Raw genomic sequence first — 23283 nt, 5'->3', positions numbered from 1 at the left:
ATCAGTCCTAAATACGAATTAAAATTTCAGAATACAAAATATGTACCTATAATGTTTCATCATTTATTACAAACTTATCTGATGTTGTATATGTACATTTGTTTTTTTTAAACCGGTGAGGGGAGTTTCCTGTACCATGCCACTTCTTAGATGATGTGGTGAGCTACAGAACAAGCAAAGCTACATCCCTGGATTCACAGTTGCTCATGCTCTTAAAAACAACAAAGGCAAAGTATATCACTGTATTTGGGAATTTGGCAGAACAGTTTTGACAAACCACCAGTGTCAGTGTTCAGTTGCAGAGAGCACAGGTACTAGTAGGAGGAAATCATTCTAATCTGCTTCAGCATAACGAAGAGTAAAGTGGAAAGAAAGTGATCTCTTTTCTTTCTCCATTGTGACAATCCTTAATAACACTGATATAAGCCATTTCAACTCAGCTTTATGTGTATTCCACCAAGTACAGATGATAAGCACATCACTGTTTTTCTGTTAGGATACAATAAAGCTTCAATAACCCTTGCCATTATAAGACAGGTTTAAATGAGAGCCAAAATGACAGACCAATGACATTTTAAATGGTCTTCAGCTACCTCCACAAGCATGTGATTAAGAAGCTTACTTTCTCAGTGTTTATGATCTTAAGTGTTAAAAACCTGACGTATAGCACTAATTCAGATATATTTATTCCCTTGACCAGTCTCTTGTCAGCACATACCATGCATAGTGCTGATGACATATTGTGCATGAAGTCTGGATAGACATCAGTGACAGGTGCTACCCCTCAGGGGGTCCATACTGGGACCAGTGTTATTTGATATCGTCATTAATGACATAGATGAAGGAATTGAGTGCACCCTCAGCAAATTTGCAGATGACTGAGTGCTGAGGCTGCCACACCAGAAGGGTGACATGTCATCCAGAAGGACCTGGACAAGCTCAAGAAGCAGACCCATGGGAAGCTCAAGAGGTGTAATAAGACCAAGTACAAGGTGCTTCACCTGCGTTGGGGCAACCCCAGGTATCCACACAGGCTGGGGATGAACAGATCAAAAGCAGCCCTGTTGAGAAGGACTTGGGGATTCAGCGCGATGAGAGGCTGGGCAAGAGCCGGCAACGTGCGCTCACAGCCCAGAAAGCCAAAAGTGTCCTGGGCTGCATCCAGCGCACTGCGGGCACCAGGGCGAGGGAGCGCATTCTGCCGCTCTGCTCCACTCCGCTGGGACCCCACCCGCAGTGCTGCATCCAGCTCTGGGCTCCCAGCACAGGAAGGACAGGGGCCTGCTGGGGTGAGCCCAGAGGAGGCCACCAAGATGATCAGAAGGATGGAACACCTTTCCTATAAGAAAAGGCTGAGAGAATTGGGATGACCTAATCGTCAGCTTCCAGTACCCGAAGGGAGCCTACAGAAAAGACGGAAAGGGGCTTTTTACAAGGACATGTAGTAACAGGATAAGGGGGACAAGCTTCGAACAGGACAGGACAAGCTTCAAACTGAAAGAGAGTAGGTTTAGATTAGATATTAGGAAAAAATTCTTTACTGTGAGGGAGGTTGCCCAGAAAAGCTGTGGATGCCCCATCCCTGGAAGTGTTCAAGGCCGGGCTGGATAGAGCTCTGAGCAACCTGGTCTAGCGAAAGGTCACTTCTGGCCACGGCAGAAGTGTTGGAACTGTAGATGAATTTTCAGGTCCCTTCCAACCCAGGCCATCCTGTGACTGAAACACTGCATTCTCATGCCATGCTGAAGCTGCACTCGAACCAGGGCTGGCCCTGAAGCCTGCCACACATCGTAGTACATACTGCCCATACACAGTTCAATTATTTTGAAAGATGACACTGTATTTGCTTGTGCTTCTATGCATCCTCTAGTGGTGCAAGTAACTAGATGTGATTAAATCTTTTCAACTGCCTTTAAGTATGTATTTCAGTATTTTGAGAAGGGGAAAGGAAGAATCAGACATTCCAAGACCTAGTACATTAGACCTTAGTGGTCACAAGTCAAAAAAAACCCACAATACACCCTTTTCCATTAAGGTAAGTCACGTGTGCCTATAAGGGTTGCCATATGAATAGAAGTGGTAAACATTTATTTCAAAGACATGTGATGCACATATTGCCATAAATGCAATAAAGGGAAAAAACCCAAGATATACCTTTTTTCCTCTAAGTTGTATAAAATAAAGCCCAAAAAAGGATTGCACATAGCCAAATCAGATTTTAAATACTTTTGCTCCACTTGCATGAACTCTGCCATTCCAATTTTAATAGAATTCTATCCCCATATTAATAACACATTCTGCCCTTCCATAAATCCTCCTGAAAAATAGCAACACATACCCAGCGATTAATTTCCAGTGTGTCAGAGGGTATCATTGCTTTTAGAAAGCATGTAAAAGACATGAAACAAATGTTACTGGAAATAAAGATTCCTGGCACAGCACTGCATCTAGTATGGACTAATGTAATTAATTAGCCAATATCTCAAACTACCAACTACTGAACCCTGAAGATCTTGGGTACTTTTGCAGTGGTAACTAAAAGAGGCAGTGAGATCACAGGGAACAGATCCAGAGGTGGGGTAAATAGTCTTTTAGTGCTAGCTATTTCCTTCCAGATTCCCTTCCAGATTATGTAGAAATCCTGAATCAGGAAAGAAAAAAAAAAATTTTATCATGTTAATCCCACTGTTTATACATTTAGATCAAAAGCTAATTATAAATCATAGCATGTAAGAAGTGAAACAAGATCTTTTAGTTTACATCTCACCAACTCCTAAACAGCTGTAGTGCCAACTACCTCTTAACAACTGACCAGAGCACAAGAAAGGATCAAAGACTGAACAAGGAATTACCAAGGATTCACCAATTTTAAACACCGTCCTGCCCCTAAATCCCTCATCCTTAAAATGATTAGAATAATGGTATTAAAAAAACCTAAAGTCACATGAGAAAGCAGTTTGAATTTCAAAGACCAAAGGTAAAAATAAAGTCTATTCAATATTGTCATCAAAGAGACTGATAAATTTGGAACCAAGAAGAAAGAACAGAGAAGTAAAAAAGTACGTATCTATAAAGAAGAAAACTGAAGTTTGTCAAAGTTCAGAATAAGTACGTTAAATTTTTGAGACAAGAGATCTAAAAAACAAGGAAGAGTCACGCCTAACATCCAACTGAAGGAAATAACCTAATGCACTACATCTAATGTACTTCTCTGTATGAGGTAAAATTGAATTTCGTGAAAAAACTTAATTTAGACCACAGCTTGAAATTAAAATAAGACATTTAAAAGCATAAAGGAAGGCAGCATGCTGGGCTTTCAGCAGTGATGGAAGAGCTTCTCTTCATAATTTGGTCCCCTTGTTCTCTAATCCTGACCCTAAAAAATTAGTTTACAGATAACTATTTCAAAAAGAGAATATACTATTTAAATTTAGGGAAATATTTCTTCCTGAAACAACAAATAAAAGGTTTTCTTGCCTTCTGTAGAGAAGTGTTTCCAAATGGCCACAGTGTTTGGATTGCCTGGGTGTACATAAATTTCCTTGTAAAAGTCAGGGTGACAATGCAAAAGTAGTTTTGCTGCAGCTGAAAAATCAAAGCTGCGGGAGCAGCAAGGCTGAAATCACAGACTCTGTAGCTGCAGTCTCAAGCAGCTATACAAGCCCCAAGGTCTTTGCTGACCTGCCCCTAAAAGATAACAGGTTTAGTTTTATTAGGTAGCAATTAACCAATGTATATGTCATGTCCTATTCAATTAATTTTTATGTAGATGATTCACAGTTATTTTAGTCTTGAAGGTTTACTGAATTGGCTGTTGAAGCAGAATTTTAAACAGTCATACCAAGGTGAGAAAGATCACTGACTCCATCGACACTAAGTCCAGAAATGTAAACACTGGGAAAAATAGTACAGCCACACATCAGCTTGCTATCCACCGACTGGGGCTGAGCACGATGCCAAGTGAAAATGATTTCACAATTTCCAGATCTAAACTGGTAGTTCGGTGGCTCTTCCTATCCTGATGTCTTCCTACATAAAAGCTTGAGCCAGGCAGGGCTCAGCAAGGTATTCCAACGTGTGATACAGGACGTGTCTTAGAAAGTACTGGACAGTTCATTTCTGTTTTCACACACAACTTGCTTTTGAATTCTAGTTGTAGTAACTTCCCTTGAACACAGTATCTACTCTTGTGGTCATTGCTTATCTTTTCTCCTACATCATATTTTTCTTTTGATTAACTTGTTAAATGAGAAGGGAGTTTCACCTGCTCATGGGAAATTCCTCAGATGCCCCTGTGAGATTCATATTGTTCCCCTCAAGAATAACTATATTTAGCTACTGTGTATTAATCAGTACCTTTACATTGAATTGAAAACACATTTGACAACAGTAATATTTTGAGCTGAGTCCCAGAAAACGTGGGGCATGGAATCCATTCACTGTGTCCAAGCTTAATCAGCTACTGCTGCCATCACTGCCCTACAGCCAACTGCAGACCTCAGAAAACTACTAGAAGAAGCAGAGAAAGGTGGGAAATATATGGGAGTGCTTAGATTTAGTGTTTCCTTTCAGAAGTTTAGTTCAGTCCAGGCATGCAGTTTAACCACACTGTGTTCTAGGACACACAAGACACTCCAAAGGGTAACTGGAAGCTCAGCTGACAGGACCACAGCCTCAGTTCCAGGGTAGGATAAAGTACTGGTATAGCATGCCAACACAAGATGCACCATCATTTCAGCTGCATCAAATGAAACATTTAAAGGATACCAAAGTGATCAGAATACATGAATTGAAACAATATTGTTCTATCCTTACTGAAGCTGTGATGCAGTAAACCTGTTCAAGTTCAAAAGAGGTGAAAATTTCTACTAAAAACCTGCCTGTTATTTATCTCTGTGAAGAAAAACACTGCTATTTATAACCATACTGAAAAGTGTTTCAGGAAAAGTTATCTGCTTGAAAGGAATAAATTAGCTTGTTTTGTGCACTCTTCTATGTATGTACTCACCGCTTCCATCCCCACACTGTCTAATGAATGGCAATACTTCTATCAACTGATAAAGGGCGACCTGATACTGCTATTATGGGCCTTCAATACTAATGTCCAGCAATAAAATATTGATATCCTTTTCTTTTTATGGAGGAAAATTACTAACAATTTCTAATATCAGTCCCTTCTTTATTTCAACATAAAAGAGGCCTCACCTTTAGGTAGGAGAGCTAGATCCATAGCTGTAACTATTTCCTGCATTAATAAGAAACCTTATCTAGGTTTTCTGTCAATACTTAAGTAAATTTCACTTTTAGCGTTCTCACTGTAAAGTTAAATACCTCTGATTTAAAAAATGTAAGTAATTAAATCTTGGAACCAAAAATAATACTATTATCACAGAATAAACAGATTATCAACACAGCCAGGAAGATCTTTTTGGTGGGGTTTAACAGCATCTATGAGGTAGCTTAAAATTTCTGTTCTATAATTTCTGTGATATATTTAAGGTTTTATGTAAATAGCCTTTCATCCAAAGAACTACAAAACATTTGCAATGTAATATTGCAGTTTGCAGATGAATTAAGACAAAAGTCACATCAATATTCAGAACTCAACACCTGATGTAAGCCTGTTGAAAATTTAACTCATGATACAAAAATATGAATCACCTGTTTTTAAGTAAGTAGCTATTTTTTTTTAACCTACTGCACATTTGAGTTATCTGGTTTAAAATCTGTAAGCTGGAATGAAAAAAAAATATTCTATTTTCTTTGCTCATATCTATAAATGAAAGTGGGGAAATTCAAATCAGATATATTGAAGAAATTCTTCAATGTGAGGGTGGTGAGGCACTGGAACAGGCTGCCCAGAGAAGCTGTGGATGCCTCATCCCTGGAATGCTCAAGGCCAGGGTGGATGGGAGCCTGAGCAACCTGGTCTAGCAGAAGGCGTCCCTGCCCATGGCAGGGGGGGGTTGGAACAAGATGATCTTTGAGGTCGCTTCCAGCTCAGGCCATTCTAAGATTCTACAAAACTACTACAAGCAAAGAAGCTCTAGCACAACATTAAAGTGCAATCGCTCCTACTGGCTTTGAAATCACAAATTCAATAAATATTTCAAATGGCTGATACCAGTATGACAAAGAATCTCCATCAAAGGGTACCTGAACAGCTTTTCCTCATGAGACACACTGAGTACGAGTTCCCAGTGCCAGAAGCATGTTTCCTAAGTACCCTCTACTATTACCTTGAGAGCATATTAAAAAATTAGACTAATCTCTGGTATTTCCATCACATGCCAGCTACTTTGTTACATTGGTTTTTGTTTGGTTGGGGTTTTATTTGACTGGAATTTTTTTTTTGCTTGTTTGTTTAGGGTTAGGTGAGAGGTATTTCAAGATCCACCCTCACAGCCACGCAACAACATGCATTCTGAGATCACTGTCAATATAGCACACTATGAAGTTAACTTTTTGAAAACAGAAGACTTGATCACTTGGAAGCATGGGTACTTCAGCACAAAGCCACTAGGCTGTTTTAGCACCTCAAATAAAAACTTGCCATAAAAGGAGCAACAGTGTTCCTTGAAGTGGATCTCCGTTTCATCCCACTGAACCAAAGAGTAAAAGGGGTGATGAGGAATTCAAGTCAGAACACTCAAATTCATCAAGGTAAAGTAATTATAGTAAGAATAATATTAAACACATTGAATACATTAAATACATTAATGAATTAAATAAACAGCTTTTCTTTACATTTTCTCCTGATCAGCACTGCTATACATACCACTATTTGACATTTGAAAAAGATTGTTCTTCTCAAACTTCTTGAAAACACTTCCTTTTATTTCGACAAACTGCAATTTTTAGAAACAGTTAATTAGTTTTTACTGATAAAAAACTGATATAAACAAATAATGTTATCAAAAATATGTTAAAATATTAATATTTAAGACATTTGATACACAAAGACAAGGGATTCTGAAACAAATTAGGGTAGCTATATAATAAAGCTACACACTTACATTATTGGACATCATGATGGTAAGCAGTGATTTATTGTGGGAGTTGAAGGCCACATTAAGGGTTGTTGCTTGAACCATTATAAGAATAGCATGCAGGACTGCATAGCAGGGTTAAGGAAGCATATTTGAAATAATTTTTCTGCACAACAGTACTGAAGAGCACTGAACCTCAAATTTCCTATTTTGCTTTCAAAGTTTAACAGGAAAGTTTCCATATCCCTGTAAACCAGACTTACAGCAAGACAATGCTTACATGTATGTAATATACCCACAGTGTTTTGTAGCATGTAATAATAATGATGCTAATTTTTCTTGTTCTAAAAGAACCCAATGACATAAGTCATGAGAAACATCAATACAACCTGAAGAAAAAAATCTGAGGTAAAGATACAGAATTAGCCTAAAGATTTCAGAGAAAATAGGGAAAAATTGTAAGAATTCCAAATTCATCACCAAAACTATTGGACTATGGTATCTCTTTAGATTCATCAATTCATTGTAAGGTTACTTCATACTAAGAACATTTGCATCCCGCATATGTATGAGTTTATCCCTTCAAGAAAATATGTTCAAGCTAGATGCATTTAACATTCCACTAAATAACAAAATCCCACTATCTTCAGGGCCCTGTGGCCCAAAATACTCAAATACAAATCAGAAACAAAAAATTTTCCATGAACTACCCAATTATGGTTTGTCATTTTACTATAGGTACACCATTCACCATTCTGAAGGGATTTTTTTTAAAGCAGGTGGTACTGGCAGTCTTACTTTTCAAGTAAAGGAACACTGATTTAGGAATACTATCAATTTTTCAAATGTATTAAAGTAAAATAATGCAGAGCAATTACTCAGTAATTTAGCTTAGGAAAATTTTGTGATTTATCAAAGAAAAAGGATACAGACATATAGCACTGCCATGAAGAAGTGAGGAATCACACCTATGTGAGCTCTTTTTCTTTCCTTAGGTTCTGTAGCTGTCCAATAAAGAGCATCCAAAATATCTTGTCCAAATGAAGAAATCAGACGATCAGCCACCTAAACAAGAACAACTTTACTGCCTTTTACTGCCTACCTTTCTCTCCAACACTTGAGTATGCGCAGTTCAAGAACAATTCAATCTAGAAGTACAGCTCAATCTAAAAAAAGTTTCACATATCTATCACTTTTGATTTCTTACTTATTCCATTTTCACTCTGGATTTCACAGCAACCCTGTTCCTTTTGTATATTCATCAGTTTACTTTCCCTTTCAAACTTACTATTCCCTTTGCAACAGTATTTGTAATAAATAATCATAATATTGTTATCTTAGATGCTTTCTTGAAAGACATTCAAGTACAGTTCAAACCTCAGCCTTTGATAAAGCAGTATGTATCTTGTGTTAAACTACCTTAAATGTTTTTCCCCATCCCTCTGGGCTTAATAGGAAAAAACCCCCAACAATGAAAAGTGAATTCCAGATGACAGGTAACATTTGCTTACAGGTACAAAAAAGACTGAATTAGACTTGGCTCGACTGCTTTCTATATACTGAAGTATATACTTAATGTAAATGTCCGCATAAAGCAGAACTCAAAACTAAAAGTACTATAACACAAAAACAAGCGATTAAGAGGGACTTGAAAGTCTGCCAAAAAGGGAAAATACGCTGAAAAAACAGACACCTGAAGCGTAATCCAAAGAATATAGGCACAAATAGAAAAAAGACCCTCTGGCAGTAATTCTAAATATAGAAAACATATGGACAGCATTTTGAACTTGTAATTTAATACCACAGCAAGAAAGGTCACAGGGAGCTCCACCAGTTCCCAACATTTCATCAGCAGCAAACATATAAAACTAAAAATCATTACATGGAAGAACGTTTTTTCTGCCTATACACTGCATTTCAGTCATTTTAAAACCAAGCTGCACAGGCCAACAAAACCAGAACTTCAAAAATTAAACTTGGTATATGTCTGGCTTAAAAAAAGAGCTATCTCTCACTGCTCACTAATTCAACCAAATGGAAACAGTTATAGATGAAAAACTGATTATCTCTACTTAAGAAAGGCAAGTAGTATTTTCTCTTAGTGTCTTTCTGTAAAACAACAATTTTGGAAATGTTAAGTCAACGTAGCAGCAATGCAGAACCAGGTGCACAATGTACCTGCAAATATTGATCCTACTAAATAGAAAGTAAGTTCCTGGGACAACACAAATAAACCTAGACTTAGAATCATTTCCTGACTTTTTAAATTAAGTGTTCTCAAGGTAAAGATACTGAAGTGAGAGAAGTCATATTTATTCAAGACACTACTACTGAATGAAGTTTCCTAAAATATTAAAATTGAATTAAAACGAAATTTTACAGGATGCCTCAAGTAAATATACAGTGTGCTACACTCTAGGAATCACCTATGAAATAAAATGAACAAAACCATGAGCTGATGAATTATCATAAATCTGAATCCCAACCCCATCAGTTTGAGAGATATTTACAGTGGCACTGTTTTCGGCTTTTAGATTTTGTAAATTGAGACTGCATTATTTGCTTCCTGCTCATTGTGATGACCCATTGAGTAATTATAGCTGGTGTAGTAACATCAGCTACAGAATGCTTAAGAGTTTGGTAAGTTTTTGTTCACAATATTGTGAGGGTTTTAATAGATAAAATAGTGGCTTTGCTTTCCTTTCTATTTAAGCAGTCCTTGGTTCTTTGCTGAAAGGATAGAAAATATTAAAACCCACCACACAATATTGTTGCTTGCTTTTCCAAATATGACTTACCTAAACCCTACATGCCGGCTCCAGGCTCCAGCAGAATTCCATGGTGAGTGCTGTCACCAGCATAACGCACACTGGGGCTTCACAAGGAGCAGGAGCCGGTGGGTCTGAATCTAAAAAAGAAAAGTGTCATTTAAGCCAAATGTGCTGAATGCTCCCCTTAGCCTGTCAGTTGGGAGCATTCAGCACATAATTTGAAGATTTTGCATTCCTCATATCTCTCCAGGACACTACTCCCTGGACTTGCCGACAGCCGAAAACATTAGGACATTGTAAACATCTCTGCTGCTCAGTGATTTAATTAAACTAAAAAGATCTTCCTTATTTTGAAAACTTGTGAAAAAATGTAAAGTGCATTGCTTAAAAAAAAGCATATTAACAGTTCCTTAAAAAGCACTGCTTGCATCACTAGCAAAGACTTTTAATAAAAATCACCAGAGTAGTCTAAGCAAGCCAATAGTCAAACTGTTGAAAGCTGACTATCAACCAAGTCTTCAGCGGGATCCCACGAACATTTTCTGATAATATTGCTGCAACCCGTCATGGTAAAAAAAGCCCCTTAAAAACATGCACTCTGCTTGGCATGTTGGGTTTCATGAGACACCATGGAAGTTAAATACTGTTTCCAAATTCAAAGACTAATATCATTTTTCTAATAACCATGAGTAGTAACAGACTTCCCCCTTTCCTAAAAGGAACAAACTCATGCAGCACTTTCTTTAGTCAAAACACACGATTTTTGTTCTGCCAAATACAGCAAAGTAATTCAATTCCTCATTCCAGAATGGCACATGGCTTCCACTTCATAGGAAACACTGCAGTATTGCTTCAAATTATGTAGTAAGCACATAAAGCTGAGAAAGTACAAGCATGATTTGAAGTAGTCTTGAAATAGAGAGAAATTACTATTTTGAGCACATGGATTTATTTAGTAAGTGATAATCTCTCATCAATTATGAAACTATATATGGATATTTCCCCACACAACTAAAATCCAGATAGTAACTCAGTGCCAATTTATATTTGTACATGTTTTCCAGCAAATGTAAAATCAAAGACAACAAAAAACCTATGAATAAACAACTGAGGTGGCTTGTAAGATATTTATTTCACTTAGTATAACAAAGTGTGTTCCTTATGCAATATTTTCACATTTTATGAGGAAAGAACAAATGCCTTCTGACAAAATATTCATATTTTGCAGAGTGTAACCCTGTTTCAGCAGTCTTCAAACAAACGTACAACAGATGTTCAAACAAAGATTAATATGTCATTCAGAAATCCCGGAATCCTAGTAGAGTAACTTTTGTGTACAAAGCTCCGATTGAGTCCTTTTAAGAGGTTGTATTCCTACTATGTCCTATATTTACAGGATGGAGGTAAGATTGCAGCTATGTAAACATTTACTTTGTGAACCATTGATCATAGAAGTACAATAAAAATCTTATACTTTACATTAACAGCAAAACAGAAACTGGGTTTTTTTTGCCAGAATTTCTCGTATCTCCCAAAACAGAATTTCCTTCTCTTGTGTCACTACATTCATTCACCCTATTGCTTACATACTCAGGTTTTCGTCTGCTAGCCAGGACTGAGGTTAAGCAGTAATAGGTGTCCTTGCATACAATGAAAGCTGTATTTCCATAATGATGAATTAAAACCCAAATTCCATGTTTTCTATTATCCTCCTTCTTTGCTCTCTCTTGGGATCTTATAATTATTTCAAATCAACAGTTTCTACTTTTCTTGGCAAGTTCAAAATCTCATTCACTCCCTGACATTTCATAAGACACTTCTTCTGTTTCCATTTCTCAAGTTTCTTGCTATGAAATTACTAAGCTCCATAAATCAGGCATTATGAAGCAGTATCTAAAAACTTATTGTTCACAAACCTGACTGTTTCATGGCATCTAGGCTTATTATCATAGGTGTGTGCAGATTTGTGAGAATACCACCTGTGCCACATGCTAAGTACAACTACTGTAATACAAAATATTTTAGATAGTCTGAAAAAAGCATGCTTCATATTCTGATGCCAACATTCTTACCTCAAGCATGTTATAGATGATGTAGAGCTTTATGACAGACTGTCCCCTTATCAGATGATACATCATAGAGTAGTCAACATAGTGCATCATGAAGTAGCAGATGACCAGTATAACTCCTTTGAGAATGTCACATACCTGAGCAGGTTGTAGCAAACGTCTGTCACTGAAATACAAAGGGCAAAAAGCTCCACTAAATGTCATATACCCACAAAATACAGATGTTACTAAGTCGATATGAATTCACAGAAGCTGTTCATCATGGATATATTTTAATGTCATTTATTATGCCCCTTCCCCTGCCCTTCACTCCAACACCATGACCATGATACACATTTATAGATCACACTCATGAACAGGATCACAGTCTCTTACTCACCACATCCCTGTAATTAAAACACTGTATTTGTTGAGAGCTCCCACTTATTAATAACCTTCTGCATGCGTGCCCTTTGGTTTCTAATTGACCTTCCCTCTTCCAGCCAATTCTATGATTTTGACTTCCTCAGGTACAGAAATTGTATTCACTATGATCACAAAGAAATGAAGCCGTCATCTTCAATTTCAGTATAATGAACCAGATGCTGAGGAACAGGTAGTAAATTCTGTATCTTCATTTAGCTCTAAGCTCTGCAGCAGTAAACGCAAACAATTTGACATCAGAGCTTGAGGCTGATTGTGAACCAAATGCAGAACTTTTCTATCTATAGACCCATGAGTAACCCAGGAGACTAAAGGAATCATTACATAATTTCTTCCTATAAAGTAAAACTACAGGAAGAAAATAGCTTTATCTCAATTCCCACAACAGTAGCCATAAGCACAATAAAATTGCAAGGCAGTATTCACTTGTCTATTTATTTAGTTTAGTATTAATAGGATGCAAAGCAGTTAAAAAGCCTTTGAATTACATCAAAAGGTTGAGAATCAAACACAAAAAGAAGGAGGAATAATTTCTATTACATATACTACTTTTTAAATACATTGAAATGCTTTTACAGAAATTAATGTTTCAAAGAAGTTGGAAGCAATTAGCAGAACTTAAGATACTAATTTTCAATTTCTGTATTCTTAAATCAGTAGGCCATCCAGTGGTTAGGCAATATTCCCATGAACTGATAACACATTTAGAAAAAATTAAGAGTTATCTTGTAAAAAAAAAATCCAAACAGTTACTTATGACCTCTGGAGTCATTCTACAGACCTGCAGAGAAGTCAAAAATCCCTGCTACCTCACTCATTCTATTTAAGCCACAGCTGGAGTGCTGTACTTTGGGTTTCTTTGTTGTTTTCCATTTGAAAGAAAAACGCCCTGAAAACGGCATTCATGCATTATATCACTCCTGGAACCACACAGTGACATTCCAGGCAAATAGGTCGTGCTCTTGCTGGGAGTATGAGCAAGAAAGTTTCCAGAACTCCCCGATTTACAGTATTCCGCTTTCTACAGAGAGCAACTGCTACTTTTATTATATACTTTTTACTTCATTAACTGCATTAAAATTAATTACATTCTGAATAAAAGAATTCAACCTAGTCCAGCATACCAGAACTGCTTACAGTGGTTTCCTCTCCCCTAAGAGATATTTTCTTGCTTTCAGAAGTCATCCAGTAACAAACAATATCCACACCACATCTTATTTCAGCCTAAGTCCTCGAAAAAATGCCTCAGTGAATTTGCTTCCTTTCTTCAGCCCACAAACTGAGTTTTAACTGCAAACACCAATAAAAAAAATTAAACTGAACACGCACCTTTTGCCCACTGCTTAAGAAGCCTATGACTGTCTTTGCATGACACAGAAAAAAATGCACCCTCCCCAACCTGCAAAATCACACTTTGAAAGCTTACTGCCTTATTTAACTACATCTGACTTAAATGATTATACTTATTAAAATATAATAGTATATATTGAAATGTTCACAGGACTTAAACAAGCCCATGATTATGATTACTGCTCATATGCTGAGTAACAGCATATTCTTTTTTCTCCAGTGTGCTTCCATTTTGGAATATATTCAGTCATTTCTGTACAAGTCTCCCAGCCAACATTCAAACTCTGACATACAGACAGGGATACGGTGGTAAAGGACGTGCTATTATTCCACAATAGTAATGCCAGGCCTTAGCACGTGAAAAAGAGAATCAGAATTCATTACTCAGAAAATTAGCATCTTCATTCTTCCAGCCAACAACTACTTTACGATTAGAGAAGTAGTGAGTACCTGGCAGACAAAACCTGATGAACAAAACAGACACCTGCTTCAAAAGTTTGTCTTTTAAAAGTTTGGTAAGGTACCAATTTTAACGACAGAATGGTCTCTTACTGATATGCACTAGTGAGTAGAATCTGTTTATGAAGCTTCTGAAGCAGTCAAGAAAGATTCTCACAGGAAAATGCTTTGATGTCCACAAATCAATACAGACTGAAAATATCACGTCAAAGGTTTTCTGGCTTACAAGTAACATCAAAGATGCTCAACCACCAGTACAGTCACAAGTTGCAGATGTTCTGAGCTGTTAACTCTATCACTCTTCTGCTTGTGCTGATTTTCATCCATATGACTACACTCAAGTAGAACCAACTCAGGAGAAGCCAACATAAATGCAGACAGCAACCATCACAGGGGAATACAAACTCTGAGAAGAGGCTACATACAATCAGCAGCACAACTGTTCTTCTAAAGGTGGTGTCAACTCTGAAAACTATCTCAGGAGACTAACACTGTGTGAAGTTGCATACAAACTTGCACACAGTATCCTATACACTGGAAAGATTAAAAGATTTTCAGAATGTGCTGCGTACAGAACAAACTTGATTATCACTGTGATTCAATTCAAAAGCTGCCTTAAAGAGTCAGATCAACTGCTCTTGATTGCTGTGCTTTACAGGAATTAAACTTTTACAGAACAGATCCCATTCAAATAATGTTTTTAGAGAATTTTAGAATCATTTAGGTTGGAAAAGACCTTTCAGATAATCGAGTCCACCTGTTAACCTATCACAGCCAAGTCCACTACTAAACCACAGTCTATGCATCTTTTAAATAACTCCAGAGATGGTGATTCCACCACTCCCTGAGCAGCAGCCTGTTCCACTGCTTTACAATCATTTTAGCGAAGAAATTTTTCCTAATATCCCATCTAAACCTCCCCTGGCACAACTTGAAGTCCTCTTGCCCTACTTCTCAAGGTGACTTGGATTTAGCTTCTCAGTAGTCTGTCTGTATGTCTAGGAAAAAAAAACTGCAATAAACAATATTTTTTCTGATATTTTAATTAAAAATACAATATATTAATGTTCTATTCGAAGTTCTACATAACTCCTTATCCACATGAGAAGCAGAAAACAGCAGTAATGCTGTGACAACTGCAGAACAAGAGTTCTGGTTTGGGCTGGGACAGAGTGCCTTGTCTTTTTAGTAGCTGGGTTTTTTTGGATTTAGTATGAGAGTGTGTATAACAGACTGAATGGTTTGGTTGTTGCTAAGAAATGTTTACCCTGAGTCAAGGGTTTTTCAGTGTCTCATGATCTGCTAGTGAGGAGCTTCACAGAAAGCTGGCACAGAGTGTACCCAGGACAGGATGTCCCAAACTGGCCAAAGGGATATTCCACACCACAGAGCATCACACACAGTATATAAACTGGGGGAGTTACCCAGAACAGGGTCTATCACTATTTAGGGACTGGCTGGGTACCAGGCAGTGGCTGATGAGCAACTCTGTCACTTGTTTCTCTTGGGTTCTGTTAGACTCTCTCCTTCTGCTTATCATTACTATTATTATTATTAGCATATTTAATATTATTATTATTAGCATATTTTGTTTCAATTATTAAATTGTTCTTATTTCAGCCCATGAGGTTTACCTTAACTTTCCAATTCTGTTCCCCATGGGTGGGAGATGGAGGGAGTGAGTGGCTGCATGGTACTTAGTTGCTGCCTGAGATTAAACCACAACATCTTAGTCACAAAAATATCCCCACGGTTTCAATTCCTCAGTTTGATGACAGCAGAGCTGCCAGCATCTCAACCCCCTACTCAGTAAAAGGGATTACTGCAAAGATTAACTACAGAAAACTACTTTCCAGAACGTAAGAAGAGTAAGATGATCCCGGCATTTAAAATCTATTCCAGTTTTCTTTCACTGTACACTTAGGAAAGACCCCTTCATATTGACTAAACAAGTAATCTACAGCGTACCACTAACATGTTTCCAATTGAGAGAGATTAACCATGTCTACTGCATAAATCCATAGAAGCATTTTTATTGTAGCAGAATCATCTTCCGCTCTGGTTAATAACATTTACAAAAGGATTTTGAGGTGTGGTTCTGAATATAAAATGGAAAAGGGACAATTATTTCCTACAAAGACAAGGAAATCAAATAAATGGATTAAGTCTAATGCTTTGTCACCTCTTGGCAAATACACAGAACTGACTGCAAAGCCTGCAGTAATGAAAGGATGTAGTCAGGGTTCAGTGAGAGCTGACCATTGCAGTTTTAGTGTATGATCAGGCTCACACTGGTTCAAGCTGTATTTGTCAGAAATCATTCCTATCCCTTGCATTAAGCTGTTTAATACATATAAACACACACAGGCTGATGTGATTTCATGCCTGTCATAGCATCCTAGCATTCTGCATTCATTTTTCTCAATGCATGTTTTCACTTATTGTCTCCAGTAACTACTCAATGCCAACACTAAAAAGTACTGTCAGGACATCTTAAGCACTAACTAATCAGACCTCGTGATTAATATCCCATACAAACTCATACTGCTGTAGTCATGCACATCATGAGTACTACAGAATCTCAAAGAAACAAATAAAAAAGCTCATATTGTCCAAGCTATGACAACTACAAAAAGGTCAAGAAGCAAACAAGGAAAACATAGCTTAGTGCTGGTAATTTCAATACCTCACTTGAAAGTAGGGACCCAAGTTTTAAGAAGTAACATTACTGAGCCGATGTGATAACTCAGAGTGTGATATTGTACAACTTTAGAAACCATTGAACAGAGGTATGAGAAGCTGAAACAGCTTAACTCACTTCCAAACAACTCCCATTTTTACAGCTGTGTATGAAGTATGACACAGAGAGAAAGATTTCACATGAAAATTACATATGGGTCTTTTTTCCTCATGAGTGACAAAATGAGAACAATAATTAAAGAGCACTACAACTACACAACTTTAATCATTCTGGTAGCAAGGTAACAAAACAGTGAGCAGTAGAATCGCTCTGCAGATAGCAGTTAGTCTTTTCCTTCAAAGCTATCCCAGGCATACAGTGATGCTGCACAACTGAGTGAAATATTAACACTTGCCTGGCTTTAATGAACTCTGCTCTTAGAAGATAGTATCATGAGAGCCTTTGTCCAAGATGTAGTTCCTCTAATATCCTACTAGATTCCAGAAATAATGTTACATGGTTTCAAAATTTGGCTGAATATAATTTACATTACAATTTTCACACCTCAAACCAGTAAATAAAAGGATTCAGGGCATCTGGACTGTCCTTTAAATGAACCTTATTACAATACATGATTTATATCTTTTCACCTTATTATTTTCTGCCATTATTTGAGCAACCTGGCTTAGTGGAAGGTATCCCTCCCCATGTCAGGGAACTGGTAATCCTTAAGGTCCCTTCAAACTCAAACCATTCAATGATTCTATGATTATTCCATTACTACTTCAAAGATTTATTGCTTTAAGTCATACTCTTTAAGATGCTCTTTACAGAATTTTAAAAGTGGTTTCATTATGCTAAGTCTCAAGTTCCCACATCAGCTGTACAGCCTAGACTATCAAGGAATCAAATTTTAAAACTTCTTCAAACAGCAAAGTACTTTTAAACTAAAGAGTAAGGCTTATCCATTCTTTCTACTATCCACTATGTACAATCTTATCTTGCTTTACTAACACTGAATACACCAAAATGTTTAAACATGAGATGATCCTTCAATCTGCATGAATTCAGTGAAAATCCAAGCATTCCTCTACAGAGACTCTCTCGCACTGTAATGTTAACCAGCAAATTTTGACAATACAGAAAAAAACCACACAGAGACTTCAACATTCTACAGCATGTACTTAACAAGATGTTCAACCTCCTCAGCCTTTGGGTGTACTTATCATTACATCTACAAATTGACAGAAAATCTCCACTGAAACAAAGCCTTACTTCTCAAAATAATATAAACACAGAAATGCATACTTAAGGGGATATACAAGCTTATTATTAATTTTAACATAAAGTGATGTGCAAGCCATACTACTATACCTTCCTACTCCACACCATGCTTCTGCTTCAGCCCAGTCAATTGTTAAGAAAGGAAGCATGCCAAGCTCAATGCTTATCCCACAGTATTTAAAACAGCTGAAAGTCAAACTATGGCATAATTTCTACAATGCACTGACTGAAATAACCAAGAACTAGGAACTGGGCATATCAGTCTGTTACAGAAAAAACCAACTTTTTACAACACAATAAAAATCTAGGTTTAATACTCATGCTTCAAACTTTCCAATTTATGGTTTGTCCATCATGAGACAAACTTAGAAAGTATAAATACAAGTCTTTCCTCTGTTTAGAAAACCACTGGATCTGTGTATGCCTTCTCCCTTCGGAAAGCTAAAAGCAAACAACTTTGATGAATTTTAGGAAAAACAACAACAACAATTTTTTTTTCCCAAGATTACTTGTAACACTTGCAAAAAAATCCCATGTTACAAAATCGTGTTACATTACGATCCAAAAAAAGAAGAAAAATCTAGTGTGGAAAACCAGTGCTCACCATAAGCAAACTCCTTAAGTAAGTGAAAGTTTAAGGAACGAGTTACCCGTCTGTAATTTTCAAGGTATTTCTATTTAACATCATACTCAAAATGCCATGATCCACATTTTATACTGTAATAAGAATTCTGTCTCCATCTACTGGTTGAAAAGCATTAGTTTTAATCATCCATACAGGCCATGACTACACAGATGGTCATTCTACTGATCCTTAATGTTTGCTACTCAACAGCATGATGGATTTCATAGTATTTTCCCTTTAGTTGATTGAAGAAGCAAACCAGCTCAAGGCTTTCAGAGTATTGGTATCTACACCACCAAACTCTTCAGCTGTACAACTGAAGTTACTCAGCATCAAGCAGAGCGCTATTAAAAATAAATCACAGTTTACCTACATTTCTCTTTAATACGATCAAAATCACAAGTAGCTAATGCTTAAGCAAGTAATTTCCAAAAAAAAACCAAGACTGTGTGTTAGGTATTTTAATAAGCCTTGCTTATTGAATTTAAAGTCATTAAACTATTTGGAACATGAAATGCAACCTGGACAAAAAGAAATTTGTTCTTGCTGTATAAAAAAGTCTAAAAAAAGTCTCACTACAGCTGTTTCTGGCATGTTTTTCAGCAACTGTCACTACAAAATGAACAGTGCTTTCACTACATTGTGTAATCTGCAGACAAGTACACTTGTACTTAGTTACTTTGGCATCCAACCCATATGCACTCTGAATATATTATTTTAAACTTAACTGCACAGACTGTCATATGATTTCTTTATTTTTGTCTTCCAGGCCTCCTGGTGCTCCTCAGTTCTTCACTAGTCTGATTACATACGGTTTTCCAGTCACCTTTTAGAGTTGTTTGGGTTTTGATTGTTTTGCTAGTTTTTTAAAAATCAACAGGCATTCAAGATTTTTTTCTTGTTTATCTATACAATTTCTGCATTTTAATTGGTTCCTTTAGTTTAGACTATTTAGCCTCATACAAATAATTCAGATTACTCTAAACAATTACTCCTTTGAAGTCAACACATATAAAATTTCCAATACTGATGTCATATATACATTAAAGATATGAATACACTATCACTGCAAAAATGTTTTAGACTGATATTTTCATCTTAATAACATACATACATATAAAATTTAAAGCTTTTGTAAGAGTAATGTTTCTATAAATGTAGACACTTAAAAACCCTTTTTATATAGGTTTATTGTTCAGCTAATAATGCACTGAAAAAGTCTTCCGGCATGTTACAAGTTTAAGCATGTATTTTACAGCAAACCCTTCCTAACTACATTATTCAATTGTAACACTTTCAAACAGTTAGGCAGCCATTGAGGTTTACAATATATTTCAGTTATTGATATGATGGTCTAGTTAAAGTTTTGCTTAGGTGTCTTTTCTTTCTCCATTTTACATCACAGACACTTGCACATAAAATGAACAACAGGGTTTTGTTATGCATGTAGTCTTTATCAAACTGTCAATTCTTCAATGTATCCTTCCTTAATGAACTGTGGTGTCGCAAATCTCTAATCTTACATAAAGGACTAACAAAAATTATTACATTAACACATAAGGGGATGTTTTCCTGTTAGCATAAGTAAAGATGTCAGGGAAAATAAAATCCAAGCAAGGCTGCCTGAAGGATACACTTGCCCACATAACTACACACTAAAATTTTTTTAAATGGACAATGTGATCTATTGGAAATATTTTCCTACAATTATGCTCAAGTTTGGCTTCAGGAAAAAAGCTATTTTGATCAAATCCAATTTCCAGTTTGAGGTTTTTAAAAAGAGGTGCACCTTATAATATGCAGGACTTCACTGTTTTAAAATTGTGATTATAAGAAAAATATGTCCCAAATGAAGAATTCTAAGAAACTGAGAGCTGAGCTTGCCAAGATTAGGTGGCATTGCATTTCTCACACAATAAAAAGCCTCTACATGCACACAATATAGCACGAGACCATGCTAAGAATGAAATGAAACCAACCTTGCTGTTAGGCCCCAATGAGAGCTGTCTCAAAAAAAATAAAAACAAAACGAGGTTTCAAATAAGTGACAACTAGAATAAGCTTTCATTAAGCTTTTATTTTTTAAATAACAGAATCAAATATAACTCAAGTCAGTAAACAAACATATGCTAAAGTGCTATATTTTATTATGCAGGGAAACACCTGTAAGTCTAATACTAAGATGAACTTTCAGAACTCCCTGAGATTTAGCTTAAGCATTACAAAAAACCTGCTTTAAGTACACACAGAAATATAGCTATGAACCTGACTGAAGCAGTACTTAGAAGACATGTCAAAAAGCTTAAGGCACTATAAACTGAAGTACAGCAGGGGCTATAGTTTTTCCAAGATACCCTTTTTTAAACTGGGCCAAATTGGTCCTCAGGCAGTCTATGTGAAAAATGCTTTAAATCTAAGATCACAAATTAGATCCTATTTCCACAATGATGTAAAGTTACATAAGAAAATATACCTACCACAAATAGCACTGAATCAGTTTCCTGTGTTCATTATTAAAACTCTTCGTTTCTCCTTTGAGGTATGTTTGTTAATTTAGCTATACTATTCATTTGTAACCAGTCTTTTTACTGATTACATGTAGATGTGTGAATTTGGCTGACAGCACAGAAGGAAAAAGAAAATCAGGACTTACTCACCAAGGAGGAATCCCTGTGACACCACATTCCATCCTATAAAGGAAGTGAAAGTGCTCTTCCCTTCGGTCTGATTTACAAGAAAGAAAGAAAGAGAAGGTTGTAATGTTGCTACACTATGCACTGTTATGGAAAGGAGAAAGGAGTACTTGATCTGAGAGTATACTACAGAAAATAATGAATGCATCTTCCTTTTTTTGGTTGGTAGAAAGCTAACATTTTGGTGGGCAGATGCACAACTTCCTCAATGAACTTCAGATGACAATAGGAAGTTTATGGATTTCATAGCTAAATTCCTTAGCAAAAAAAAAAAAAATTAGGCTTGGGAATAAGTGTGCAACAGAGGTTCAAGTTTATTTGCTAGCCTGATATTATGAACAAATAAATAATGTCCATAAGAATGCCAATGTACTTGTTTGTTTTATTCTTCCTGATACGCTTTCTTCCTACAGTTTCTTTCTTGAATTAATGATGTTCTATTTATTTCCTACTGAAAAACATGAACCTGAATTCACAGGAAGTCAATGGGAATTTTAAGAGGTACATAGAATACAGCTGAAGTTATTGATGTTATTGCTGACAGGACCTAAATTTACTTATTTCAGAGAACAGAGTAAAATAAAAATGCAGAACATGTATTTATAACCTGTATCTACTTCCACATGAAAGAATTCACAGATTCACAGAATATTCAGAGTTGGAAGGGACCCACAAGGATTGTGAAGTCCAACTCTTAAGTAAATGGCCTGCACAGGGATTGAACCCACGAACTTGGTGTCATCAGCACCATGTTCTAGTTCCCGGTGGGACTCAGCACCAGTGTGAGGCACTGGAGGTGCTGGGGCATGTGCTCACACAAAGCAGGATCTTGTTTGGCTTCCACCATCCTTGTGCTGCCCTCATCTCTTGGGAAGAGCCCAAAGGGTCCTGGACCACTCCCAGCAGTGTGGGGTGGGGAACCCCCCGAGATGAGGTGTGGGGGGTGTATGTGGGGGGGTCCTCTGGTAAAGGTTTTGTCAATCAATCTTTATGTATAAGAAAATTCATAATCTTCTACTGTATTTTCTTGAGAAAACTAGAACTTGGAGGAAAAAAAAAATTCACTTTCCATAACAAATCCTTTCTTGCTTGTGGAGATGATGTAAAATGCCTTTAAACATAATTAAACTGGGAGTCCCATCAGAGTTTCACTAACATAGAATTTTAGCTTTCATGTCATGGTGTTTTACAAATAATACAAAAGAGCTTTTCCACATTCCCACATCACCTTTTATTGGTATGCAACATATCTTCAAGAAAAATAATAAGTTAGCTCTATGAAAGAGTTTCAAAACATGCAGCAATATTAATCTACTCAGAATCTCTGGGTCTGAGGTATTGATAAAAAAATTGCCTGAATTGTAAAATGAAACTGTACTTTTCAACCACAAATAGAGGCAGTTTTAGGAACCTGTCACCAAGGACTGTAATTCCAAGCAGAACTGACTCTACCAGGTCTACTTCTCTGTCTACCTTGGCACATACTTTGCTGGAACAACAAACCTTTTATGCTGTCAAAGAATATTTTAATAAAGTGAGAGTAGCCTACAAGATCCAGAGACAATAATTTAGGAAAGTTCTTTTCTTGACTCAAAAGAAAATACAGTAGAGCTGACTTTTCGCAATTTCAGAGGATGTAATCTAATTTTGTGAAGTTTGTTAATTTTTTTTTAAAAGCAACCTGCCACTTACAGAGCACAGAAGTAATGAAGTTGCACCTGCCAAAACTACCACGTGTTGATTCACCTTTTGTCAGTTTGATCACAGTAATTAAACCAGCAGTTTAGTTCACTCAGTGATAGAACCTTGGATTCTTCTGACTGAAGTTCTTGAAGTTTTAAAAAAAATTGCTTTGTGAGCACCAATATAGCTCTGACAAAAACACAGAACTATATTTGCTCAAAATGAAAGATCAAGTGATGAGGAAGGATGATTTAGAA

At 36.6% G+C, this 23283-nt stretch overlaps 1 protein-coding gene across 3 annotated transcripts in view; it reads right to left on the bottom strand.

Annotated features, from left to right (window-relative positions):
• The window catches only part of TAPT1 (transmembrane anterior posterior transformation 1), a 51137-nt gene that overhangs the window by 16281 nt on the left and 11573 nt on the right, over positions 1-23283 (bottom strand). Inside the window, exons 2-7 of one of the 3 annotated variants that reach the window (XM_010401869.4) lie at positions 21308-21374; positions 20630-20653; positions 11833-11995; positions 7919-8054; positions 7017-7114; positions 6779-6848 (exon numbers count right to left, since the gene is read on the bottom strand). In XM_010401869.4, the coding sequence (XP_010400171.1) occupies positions 6779-6848; positions 7017-7114; positions 7919-8054; positions 11833-11995; positions 20630-20653; positions 21308-21374 (558 nt within the window). The remainder of the gene's footprint in view (positions 1-6778; positions 6849-7016; positions 7115-7918; positions 8055-11832; positions 11996-20629; positions 20654-21307; positions 21375-23283) is intronic. The other 2 variants (XM_039550819.1, XM_039550820.1) reach the window with 2 other exon arrangements.

The sequence above is a fragment of the Corvus cornix genome, chromosome 4 (genome assembly GCF_000738735.6).
Source record: "Corvus cornix cornix isolate S_Up_H32 chromosome 4, ASM73873v5, whole genome shotgun sequence".
Lineage (NCBI taxonomy): Eukaryota > Metazoa > Chordata > Aves > Passeriformes > Corvidae > Corvus > Corvus cornix.
This window is presented reverse-complemented; position numbering and strand designations above follow the sequence as displayed.